Source organism: Panthera pardus, unplaced genomic scaffold (genome assembly GCF_024362965.1).
Source record: "Panthera pardus isolate Hobbes unplaced genomic scaffold, ASM2436296v1 HiC_scaffold_6, whole genome shotgun sequence".
In the NCBI taxonomy this organism is placed as follows: Eukaryota; Metazoa; Chordata; class Mammalia; order Carnivora; family Felidae; genus Panthera; species Panthera pardus.
In genome coordinates, this window is record NW_026526991.1 from 115,563,481 (window position 1) to 115,576,220 (window position 12,740).

General features: G+C 37.5%; 1 protein-coding gene and 1 long non-coding RNA gene across 6 annotated transcripts in view; one reads left to right on the forward strand and one right to left on the reverse strand.

The window, feature by feature from the left end:
* MPP7 (MAGUK p55 scaffold protein 7) overlaps nt 1-11,925 on the forward strand; it is a 287,780-nt gene extending 275,855 nt beyond the window's left edge. For all 5 annotated transcript variants that reach the window (XM_019465254.2, XM_053894922.1, XM_019465259.2 and 2 more), the window contains 4 exons: nt 5,653-5,746; nt 6,757-6,865; nt 8,450-8,593; nt 9,090-11,925. In XM_019465254.2, coding sequence (XP_019320799.1) covers nt 5,653-5,746; nt 6,757-6,865; nt 8,450-8,593; nt 9,090-9,269 — 527 coding nt within the window. In that variant the 3' untranslated portion in view covers nt 9,270-11,925. The remainder of the gene's footprint in view (nt 1-5,652; nt 5,747-6,756; nt 6,866-8,449; nt 8,594-9,089) is intronic.
* The window catches only part of LOC109276352 (uncharacterized), a 93,166-nt gene that overhangs the window by 3,138 nt on the left and 77,288 nt on the right, over nt 1-12,740 (reverse strand). The gene's annotated exons all lie outside the window — the stretch shown is intronic.

The window sequence follows — 12,740 nt, forward strand, 5'->3', positions numbered from 1 at the left end:
TGCATCTAAACTTTTGATGGAGGTTGGTCTGTAATGTTTTCTAATGTCTTTGATAGGTTGTGCAATTAGTTTGTACTAATATCATAAAATGAATTAAGCAGTGATTCCTCTTTATGCAAAAATATGTTGATGTAAGATTTGTGTTATTTCATTCTTAAATGGTGGATAGACTTCATTAGCCATCTAGGCCTGGAATTCTCTTTGGGGGAAGGTTTTAAAAAATAGATTTGATTTATTTGACAGGCTATTCAGATATTTTGCCTCCTCTTGTTTCAATTTTGATTCTTTATACTTTTCAAGAAATGTATCTGTTTCATCTAAATTATCAAATATGTTGGCATAAAGTAATGCATAATATTCTCTAATCCTTTTTAGTGTCCATAGGATCTCTGATAATAACTCATTTTTCATTTTTTATATTGGTGATCTTTGTTTTTCTTTTTTTAAAAGAAAGATCTTTGTTTATTTATGTTGAGAAAGAGAGAGAAAACATGAGAGAAAGACTGATTCCCCCAGGCATCCCTGTTCTCTTTTTCTTGATCACTGTAATTAGGTTTTTAAATTTTGTTGTTTTTCTTTATTGTCTTTTTTTTTTTTGTATTAATTTCTGTTATTATTCTCTTCTCCTTGGTTTGGGTGTACTGTGATGTTTTCTTTGTAGCAACATCTTAAAATTTTATTTATTTATTTTGAGAGAGACCGCAGGAGTGGGGGCAGGGCAGAGAGAGAGGGAGAGACAGGATCCCAAGCAAGCTCTGTACTGTCAGCGCAGAGTCTGATGTGGGGCTCGAACTCATGAAAGTGAGATTCATGACCTGAGCTGAAACCCAGAGTCAGATGCTTTACCTACTGAGCCACTGAGGTGCCCCTCTTTCTAGCATATTTTAAGATGAACTTTCAGTCATAGAGTTTAGATCTTCTTTTCTAATATAAGCATTTAAAGGTATAAGTTTCCTGCTTTGCACCATGTTCCATCCTGTAACTGTAATAGGTTGTATATTCCTTGTTATGTCCTTCACAGTATTTATTTCATCTTTGAATCTTTATTTAGAAGTGTGTTATTTAATTTTCAGATATTTGAGATTTTCCTAGATATCTTATTACTGGTTTTTAATTATGTTATGGCTAGAGAATTTACTCTTTTATGATTTGGGTTCTTTTAAATCTGTTGGGACTTGTTATTGGACCAGCATATGATCTTCCTTTTGACAAACGCACCATGTACACCTGAAAAGAATGTGTATTCTGCATGTATTGGATGTAGTGTTACATAGGTATTAATTAGGCTCCAAAGGTTGGTGGTAGTGTTTCGGTCACCTGTGTCTTACTGATATTTTGTCTAGTTCTATCAGCTGTTGAGAGGCATTAAAATCTCTTATTCTGGTTGTGAAATTGCCCATTTCTTCATTTAACTCAGCCACTTTTTGCATCATGTATTTTAAAGTTTTGTTATTATGTGTGTACAAGTTTATAATCCTCATAATTTTCTCTTTTATCATTATGAAGTGTTCTTCTTTATCTCTGGTAATACTCTTTTTCTTGGAATCTCTTTTATCTGGTATTAAAGTAGCCACTTCAGCTGCCTTATGCTTACTGTTTACATGGTATATGTACTATCTTCCATCTGCTCACTTTCAACTTATCTGTGTCTTTGTAGTGAATGTGTCTTTCTTACAGACTTAATAGACAGCATGTACTAGGGTCTTTTTCACCCTATCTCTGCCTTTTGATTGGAGTATACAAACCAATTAACATTTCCCGAATTATGAAAATGATTACATTTAAGCTACTATTTTATTGTTTTTCTGTTTATCCTTTGCCTTCTGCTTTTTATTTATTTTCTACTGTTATTTATTATTATTATTATTATTATTATTATTATTATTATTATTAGAATGGTTTTTAACGTTCCATTTCAGTTTACCTATTTGCTCTCTGCTTATATGTCTTTGTATTACTTGTTACTGGTTGCTGTAGGGATTACAACATGCTTATACCTAATCATTCAGAGTGATCTTCATGCCATTTCACATAAAATATAGAAACCTTTCAATTATATAGTCCTTTTTGTGGTAACTGACAAATATATCATGTTTGCATACATTGGAAACTCTACCAGATAATATTAAAACTTTTAAATCAGTTGTATATGTATATATAATATATACATATATAAATATATTTTAATATATATTTTAAGGAACTTAAGAGGAAAAAAGCAAACTTCTATTTCTATTCAACCATTCTTTCTGTTGCTCTTCATTCCTTGAAGATATAGATTTCCTTCTTAACATTTCCTTTTAGCCTAAAACCTTCCTTGAATATTCTTTTAGAACACATCTGCTGATAAATTTTCTTGGTTTCTCTTCTAACAAGGTGTTTATTTTGCCTTTTTCTCCTGAAGGATATTTTGGGTGAAATTCTTTTCTTTCAGTACCTTAAGTGTAGATATTATTTCATTGAGTTCTTGTTTTTATGATTTATAATAATACAATAAATCTGGAATCAGTATTCCTCACATGTACTGTATTGGATTTTTCTAGATGCTTTCAAAATGTTTTTCTGTATCTTTGGCTGTTAGTATTTTGGTTTTAGTGTCTAGGCATGATTTTTCTCTGAACTTATCCTATTTGAGATTTGTTGAAACTTTGGGAATTTGTAAACATCATGTCTTCACCAAATTTTAGCAGTTTTTGGCTGTTATTTCTTCAAATACATTTTTTTTTTTGCCTCAATCTCTTTTTCATCTCCTTCTGGCATCCGGATTACACATACGTTATACAGGTCCCTGGGGCTCCATTTATATCTTTTCAGTCTTTTTTTCTTCGTTGCTCAGATTTTATAATTTCTATTGACCTACTTCAAGTTCACTGGTTTTTTTCTCTGTCATCTCCATTCTGCTGCTGAGCCCACTTAGTGATTTGTTTCTGTTAGATATTGTATATTTCAGTTCCAAAATTTCCACTTGGTTCTTCTTTATAGTTTACATTTCTCTAAGAATGCATATCTTCGTTCATTTCAGGTGTATTGTCCTTTACCTTATAAAACACAGTTGTAATAGTTGCCTTATTCTTTGCTTGATAGTCCTAGTTAACTTCTTGTTCATTCAGAGTTGCCATCTATCATTTTCCCCTTGAGAACTGGTCCTATTTTATGTGTGTTTTTTGTATGTTGAATAATTTCTTTTAAGTTTTTTTAATCTTTATTTTTGAGAAGAGAGAGAGAGAGAGAGAGAGAGAGAGACTGACTGGGGGAGGGGCAAAGAGAGAGAGAGAGACACAGAATCTGAGGCAGCCTCCAGGCTCTAAGCTGTCAGCACAGAGCCCGACGCGGGGCTTGAACTCACGAACTGCGAGATCATGACCTGAACCAAAGTCTGACACTTAACCGACTGAGCCACCCAGGCGCCCCTAATTGCATTCTGGATATTATGAATGCAATGTTGTATCAACTCTAGGTCCTGCTTATAATGGAACAGAAAATACAGGATTAACTTTAGAAACAAATGGGCTCCTGGGTGGCTCAGTCAAACATCTGACTCTTGATTTCAGCTCAGGTCATGATCTCATGGTTCATGTGATCGACCCCCACATCGAACTCTGCACTAACAGCATGGAGCCTGCTTTGGATTCTCTTTCTCCCTCTCTCTGCCCCTCTCCTGCTCACATGCTCTCTCTCTCTCAAAATAAATAAATGTAAACAAAAACAAAAACAAAAAAACCTGAGGAGTTGCAGTGCGAATATGGCAAGCAGCCCATCCTTCCTGCTGATTACAACTAAAAACTCTGGCCCCAGGACAACTGTCTGAGCACTTTGAAAATGAGCAAAGCAAGCAGACTATATAGGGGAATCAACATTCTGGAGAATGTTTTTACTTTAGCAAGTAATCAAGCATTTTATGTTTAGACTATAAGTTCTGTCTCATTGTGAGTTGTGGTTTAAATCTCAGTTCAGTTCTCTTTTAATTTTTTTTTTTAACGTTTATTTATTTTTGAGACAGAGACAGAGCATGAATGGGGGAGGGTCAGAGAGAGAGAGGGAGACACAGAATCTGAAACAGGCTCCAGGCTCTGAGCTGTCAGCACAGAGCCTGACGCGGGGCTTGAACTCACGAGCCGCGAGATCATGACCTGAGCCGAAGTCGGACGCTCAACCGACTGAGCCACGCAGGTGCCCCTCAGTTCAGTTCTCTAAACCTCTTGCTACACTGGTTTGGGTCATCTCTGTCACATGTAGTTCGGGGGAGTCTGATACTGGTGTACAGAGTTCACATCTCAGCTCAGTTTTCTAATAAGCCTTTTCTATGTTGGTTTGGATGTGTTCTGTGCTGCTGTTATTGAGGGGTTAGGCTGACACTTCTGTGTCCTAAACTCTGTTGTAAAATGTTGCTATGTTAGCTGGAGTCCAAACTGCATGTGTATAGCTCAGGGTTTCTTCTTCAGCTAGTATTCCTTCCTACTCAGGATTAGAATATCTCCTCCAATCTTCCTGGATTACCTCCACACACTTCAGTTTTTAAGGACTTTTTTGTTTTTTAATAAGGGCTCCTACTCTGCAATTAAGTCACACATAACACCATGATGCTCTGTGACTGTTCCCACCCTCAGGGCAAAACAAAGAGGAAATAAAAGTTAAAACTCTGCCCCATGCCTGTTGATTTCCCGACACAACCTGCTTTATTTATTTTAAAAGTGCTGGGGGGGGGGGGGAGGGGGGGGGCGCCTGGGTGGCTCAGTCAGATAAGCATCCAACTTCGGCTCAGGTTCTGAACTCACGGTTCAGGGGTTCGAGCCCCATGTCGCACTCTGTGCTGACAGCTCAGAGCCTGGAGCCTGCTTCGGAATCGGTGTCTCCCTATCTCTCTCTGCCCCTGTCCCACTTGTGGGCTGTCTCTGTCTCTCAAAAATGAATAAACATTTTTAAATAATAATAAAAAATAAAGTGCTCAGATAGTTTGTCTTGGGCACAGAGTTTTTAGTTGTAATCAGTAGGAAAGATGGGCCGTAGTCAGTCTTTCACGTGCCATATCGGCACTGCAACTCCTTAGGTTTGGTTCTCGTTTTAAAATTAGTCCTTGTGTTTTCTCCTCCATTATAATTTAGTAGCAAATAGGTAAAATTACTGAATGTTTGGGGGTTCAGTAGTATTCTAAGAAGGTGTTTATACTTTGGCAAAGGAGGAATGAATGGCACCTGGAGATCTTTGACTTCGTTCAGTTATTGATGGCATCCTCCCTATCTGCTGTGTGTAGAAGAGTAAAGTCATTTCAGAGTTTACCTTACAACCTAGTGGGCGTTAGACTTGCTTCAGTGAATATGATAATAAGTATGATAATAAGCATATTATCTGCGAAAGAAACGAGTTTTTCCTCGAGGGTTAAGATAACTTTTTATGTAATTAACATATTAGAGCACCTTCAAGATAATGAATAGCACAGACACAATGCAGTTTAATTTTGAATCGATCTTCAATATGTTTTTATATCGATGGAAATTCTGAATTAATGACACTTTATTGGCTAATTGGCTTTCTTGTGAGTTTTTAAGTCTGGTTTATGAAAAAGCACTTTTAATACATGATGATTTCTTTTTCAGTATGTTCCTCAGGATGGTTGATACAGACTTTTGTAAACTCTTTTTAATTAAATCACAGACACTACCAGAGCAAGAAGAAGCCAGGAGAGTGACGGTGTGGAATATATTTTCATTTCCAAGCATTTGTTTGAGACAGATGTACAAAATAACAAGTATGTGGAAGTTTTTTTGTGTGACCATTGTTTTTAAGCATGTGCCTACGTGTCCAGTTTTAGGCAACTGAGCCATTTGAAATATATTTTCAGTTTTATAATATTTGAAACTGATAAGAAGGTGATAATACTTGTTACCAATCTTCACCTGTAATTTTTTAATAACCTAGAGCTTCTGTGTTTGTGGTGAGTTAAGTGTGTAGGAATTATTTTGAAAAATGAGGGAATGTTCCTAGTATGTTATTGTGACCTCAACTAATTGAATCTTAACATATGTGAATAGAATTTTATTTCAGAAAACTGACAGCTATGTCATAGATCCCTACGTCCACACTCTCCTCCACACACACTTCTCTCCCTCACTGACTCTTCAAAAAAAAAATTAAAATAATGTTAATCGCCTTGCTTGTACTAAATCCCCTGGCCAGCTCGGCTTCCTCCACCTCCCCAGTCTTCCATTTGCTTAAGCATGGATAATGGAGGGTGTTGGGGAGCAATGTGTGTTTTAATGTAGGATTTGGGGATTTTATTGAAACATCAAAATGCTTTTTTTCCACGTTTGGCACGGCGATTGTGTTTTTATAGCACATAATCGGCTGCCCTGGTTCCATTAGCCACCAACCAGTTCCCGCTGTAGTTCTAAAGCTGAGCTTGGTTATTCCGTAGCGCGTGGTGAAATTTCAGTAGTTTCTATTGTTTGGTTTATTCACTGTTTTATTGCATTGCATTAGTTCTGAAAAAGAGGTGATGGCAAACAGAGTACTGGTGGACTAAAGTACTTTTTTCTGTTTCAGTGTAATACAAGCAAGTGTTACTGATGTGAAAATGTAAAATAAAAGATTTTTTTAAATTGACATTCTGGAGTACTTGGCCCTATTTATTTTATTGAACACAGTAAAAGAAAATTACATGTTCAGCAAGAATATCGTTTATATATATGAATTATGTCTTTCCACTTATGTGTATAATTAATTCGCAAATGGCTCTGACACATGTCCGATTTCCTACAGGTTTATTGAATATGGGGAATATAAAAACAATTACTACGGCACAAGTATTGACTCAGTTCGTTCTGTCCTGGCGAAAAACAAAGTTTGTTTGTTGGACGTGCAGCCTCACGTAAGTGAACAACGAACTGTTTTTAATGTTTATTTTTGAGAGAGAGAGCATGAGAGAGGTGGGCAGGGCTAGTGCGGATTGAGAGGGAGAGAGACAGAATCTGAAGCAGGCTCCAGGCTCTGAGCTGTCAGCACAGAGCCTGATGCAGGGCTTGAACTCATGAACTGCGAGATCATGACCTGAGCTGAAGTCAGACGCTCAACCGACTGAGCCACCCAGGCACACCCCAAGTATACTGTATTCTTAAGTATCATGTATTATTACAAGTGTTTGCAATTTTTACAATGGACATTTTGGTTCTTGGCCCTCTTTCTTTGAGTTTGACTCTATACATATCCTAGAAGTGTAAGCCCCCCACGTAGAGCTGTGGGGCGTCTCACAGGAATTATACTGAACGAGACCGTGCTCGCAGCTGTCAGGGAGATCTTTGCCAGCATCCTGGGAACGCTTGTGAACACTTTGGACTGAGGGTGCCAGTGGATGAAGCCATTCAGTTCTTGTCGAACCACATATCCTCCAGCAGAGATCCAACCCGTAGCATCTTCCTTGTTGCCCAGGGATCACAGATTCTCACTTCACTGATGGGTACACCTTAGGGTGCACAACCTCCAAGAGCCATAATGACCCAGAGAAGCCCTTGGCTTCTCTTCAGGAAGATGAGTCTGAAGTAAAAAGAGTCCCAAGAATCAGTAGGGTGATTGACTCCTTAACTTGGGCGCCGGTGAGGAATAGGATGCTTCTGCTTATACAACCCCTCTCTGCCGGTGCCCTGGCTCTGGTTGTGTCCAAATCCCTCAGCGTGGTTCCAGCAGTATGTCCACAGAGCCTCACCAGCCGTACAGCCCATCTCTCCCCACCCCCACCCCACATAACCTGTCTGCCTAACTCCTCAGGGGAGTTTGTGATTTGTATTCACATTCTAGGGAGGCTCTGACTATGGCTCAAGAGTATCCCTTAACTCCCACCCCTTTACCAATCCCCCTTGACTGCAGATGAGTCCTCAGAAGCGTAGTGTAAATAATATAAAATATTGACGGGGAAGTGTTGACAAGCTTCATGGAGAGCAGGAAGCTTGCCCTTTTAGGACACTCCGAAGGACAGGAGGACAAAAGGAGAACTCGTGTGAGATCAGGAAAAGGCTTACATGGGATGTTTGGAAGACTTTCATGTGCAGACAGCTTTTTAACTCAACGGCATCTTCTAAGTATTTGATTTAAAAACCAGTTTTATGATATTTTTAGCTGCTTCTGTTCAGTATTATGACATTTCGAAACATTTTAAAAGGCAAGTTCTGTGCTCTGACATCTTTTCAGGGGTATTCATTAATACTGATATTCATTAATTAATAATTTATTCAACATTCTATAATATTACTTACTAATATCATTAACATATATTCATATATAATTTATTGATATTAATATTTATTGTCAACAACTAATTGAATAATATATTGAAAGAGCTACTGGCCTGAATTAGATAATTTTAAGGAATTTTCTCCTTTGAAAGAAACTTCAGTTTGACTGTAAAATTCACTCATGACATTATGAAGAAATGTAAGAAAACTGCTTTTCTTCCTTGCAGACAGTGAAACACTTAAGGACCCTAGAATTTAAGCCCTACGTGATATTTATAAAGCCTCCATCAATAGAGCGTTTGAGGGAGACAAGGAAAAATGCAAAGATTATCTCAAGCAGAGATGACCAGGGTGCTGCAAAGCCCTTTACGGTAAGTACGATGATGCTTAGTAAGAAGACATAAGTGCTGCTCAAAATCCTACGTGCAGTAGCCACTGCCTTTGGAAGATGTAGTAGACAGTGTGATCCAAAAACCGATAAAAGATAGATTGTATCCAGGCACATACATTTTGAGTGATTGTACTGTAATGGCTTTTTTGTGCTTCTATGAATAGATCTTTATGTTCTATTGAGCAAAACATCCCTGTAATGATAAGTTAATGACTGACAATCCCGAATTTTGGGAAAGGTGGGAATTTTGACTCTGTCAGAGCAGTTTAGTTACAAACAGATCAGAGAGAGAGTATTAGAAGCTATGACCTCTGAAGAACTTGTCGTTCAAGAGGGTCATTTTCATTTGTGGCTGAGATGAAAGAATGAACACAGAATAGCATTCAGTAAACCAGTTGTGGAAATGTTTGCATCCGTGTAAAGTGATGTAATTGCCTGGTTAATCTTTTTTTTTTTTTTTTTTTACTTCCTTGTAGGAAGACGACTTTCAGGAAATGATTAAATCTGCACAGATAATGGAAAGTCAATATGGCCATCTTTTTGACAAAATTATAGTAAATGATGACCTCACCGTGGCATTCAATGAGCTAAAGACAACTTTTGACAAGTTAGAGACAGAAACCCACTGGGTTCCAGTGAGCTGGTTACATTCATAACTAAGGGAGGTCCCATGAGCATCTTTTCTGTAGAGTGCATGATGGAATCAGTTACCATTTTGGTGGTAGGGTTTTTTTTTAATCTATATCACTGTTGTAGATGTGCAATCTTGGTTAAAACTGAATGCTGGTTTGGTTTGTATCTTTTTACAGCCTTATTTCAAACACAATATTTGAGTATAAGATCCAAAATCAAAATCCGCACAGTACCGTATTCTGAGCAGAGCTTTGAACCTTCTGATTGTCTTTAACATTCAGTTCTAGCTCCAAGATGAGGTTGGACGTTTTAGAGAGAAATAGCTAGAGAACAGATATTGGAGTTCAGTGCTTCAGACGTGGGCCCTGCCATCAAGTTTGTGGGTTAGCAGTTGAAGGTATTAAGTTAGCAGCCTTGAAAAGCTCCAAAGAAACAGGACATCTTTGCTCTTCTTTGGATGGGTCATTATAGATTTACCCAGGCTAACAGTAAGGCATCCCCTTATTATTTTAAAGTGCAACCTTTTTCTTACATATATACAATATATTCACAGTGGCCTTCGTGTTATAGCTTGAGAAGGCCTTTTTATGACTACATATCAGTGACTCAAATGTTTAAGAAGGGAAGATGGACTTTTAAAAATGATTATATCCGTAACTAAAAGCCTTTCCTTATGGTATTAATCTTTATCAGGATGGTAATATCTTGGGGCAAGTAACAATTATAAAGGACGTTTTTATTTGTCAATCCTCAAACAGGAGTTCTAGAGTCACCAAAGAGGTGATTCTAGCTGGCTTTGGATTTTCCCAATAAATTGTAAGAATGTGATACCTATTCTAAAAGTAGATGTTTTACATTACATCTAAAAGTAGATGTTTTAACTGATACAGTTAAAAATGTGATCATTTTTCACCTGTGCAATTGATCATATATTTAAATTGCACTAAGACATATTTTAGAAAACTTTTCATGTAATGTTAACTTACCTCGGCATCATCAAAATAATTCTTAACACTGGTCAGATACCGTCCTAATCTTGCCATTTTTCTAGACTTTTAAGACAGACTCTTGTATTGTAAATATTTAGATGGGCTCTCATTTTTCTTGGTTACTACTGAACTTCAAACAATTCACGTAGCTCAAGACCGTAAAATGACCATAAGTTGTATAAGAGAACATGTCATGTCATTCTTGCCTGCAGTAAGACCCGGCCAATCAAAACTCACTGCATCTGTAACTTCCAAACAGAAAATATTTTGTTTGTTGATTTGTAAAGAGAGTTTAGATGTCATGTTCAAAGAAAAATAGAATGTAGTGAAATTTTATATATTTATGAAATATTTGAAAGGCATATTTTTTTAATTATCAAATGGAGCTATTCGTAAAGTAAATTGTATGTAAAGATGTCGTAACTTAAAATAGTTGTATAAGTCAGGGTCAACATTCCATGTAAATATTTGACCTTTGTTCATACACAGACTCACAAGCGTGTTCTATGTGCACGGCACATTTGACATAACATTATCCACTGGATTTCCTTCAGACAGGTCAGATTTCACATTAGAAACAGAGACAAAAACTCTACTGCAATAGCCTTGATACACACACTAATCAGACTAAATGTTACTTAACATGATCCAAATAGTGAGTTCTATGTTTATTAACTAAATAGCAAACAATTTAGTTTTTTAAGATAGCGGGGAAAAGGGTCCCCAGATCTGATGCTAAAGCCGTAAAGTTATATGGCTGCTCTAAAAAAATACAAGTCTTACGTAGAGAGTTTGGGTAGAATATATTCCTCTTTGAACACAGACTAAAATTTCCTATAAATCAAGACTTCCTGTATGAAGAGTAATGGGAAACATGTAATTATCTAGGCAGTGGTCTGAATAATTTAGGCAGTCCACATTCTTTACCGTGGAGGTAGAGGGTAAGTGTAATGTTATGGAAACTGAGTGCTTTTTGCTGTCGGTAGCAATGGGGTGTTATTTAAAAATCTAACTGTCCAGACCGTTCTCCCTTTTCACACTAGAGCCGAGCAATGTTCTTTTAAAAATGATAAGGAATCTTTTATTAGATAGTCTACATGGTGTTGTAAGTGACATTTATATGGCCACGTGGATGCTTAGAGCTTAGGTTAAAACTGAGTTAGGCAGGGCCACGGGCTTGTTGACAATTGTAGCAAAAGGCCCTGGACTCTGTCTGCACCCAGACCTCCAACGCCCACAGAGATGCGTGTGGGGGTCCTCATGCACTAGTTCTTGGAGCAGCCGGCTCCTAGCACAGAGTGTCAGCCACCAGTGGAGAAGAGGAATGTTCGTATTTTTAAGTCCATAGATTTAAAATCCAAGATCAAGAAGGAAATTCTGTACTCCCATGATTATCAAATCGCTTAAAAATAAAAAGGTAAAATTGAAATATTCTTCCCCCTTGTTTTACTTCCTCATATAAATGTTAATATATGTAAGGCTGACATTCCTGGCATTGTATAATGATTGAATGTATCTAAATTGTAATATAAAATCGACAAAACATGTAATCTTCACAGATTTACAAAAACTGTTATTCAAAGCTTCTCGAAGATCTAGATTTTTATTATTTATTTTCGTCTTAACTAGTAAAGATTTATAAATGAATGTAATGGAAAACCTTTGATCTTAATAAAGTGTCTTCAAGTTACTCGTCTTCTTTCTGCACAGTTGTTTTTGCACTTGGGTATTTGGTACACTGTTTCCCATGGTAGAACAAATTCTCTTTTCTACTCTGATATCAAGGTTTTGTTTGAACTTGCCATGTCTGAAATTAAACTTCATATTTGTTTCAGTCAAATATTTATTGGCTTCAACAAGGCTGTTGAAGAGATGGAATTCACTAGTCTTGCTCCTACCCGTACAGTGCAGCCATTTAAAGAGGTCGAGGGTGGGTGATCTGGGCCCATCTGTGATGGGAACATCCCTTCCCCCACCCCTCCCCATCAGGAATCCAAGCTTTATCCACATCCTGTTCCTGAACAGGTAGAGCAAAACTAGACCTTCTTCTTTAGCTGTCCCTGAGGACAAACTGCCACCTGTTCATAGAGACAGGCTAATTAGTATTGTCCTTGCTTCAACAGCTGAACCAGCTAATCCCAGCTCTGGTTCCACCCAAAGACTGTACAGTGGAGCTGTCAGGAACATGGGCTCCAGAGCCAGAATCCTTGAGTTCCAGTTCCGGTTTGGTCTATGACCAGCTTTGCAACCTTGAGACAGTCGTGTAACCTCTCTGGTCCTCATTTTCTGGTCAGAAAAATGGAGATGATCATATTGCTCACCTCATGGGATTGTTGAGGGCTTGAAAGAGCTGATCCATGTAAAGTATTTGGAACAAAACTTGGGATAGAAGTATTTAGTAACTGTGAACTCCTGTTTTATAATGATTATTCTCACAGCACACAGTTTTAATATAGCTCTATAAATAATCACCCCATAGAAACAGTGCTCCATTAGCAGATTAGC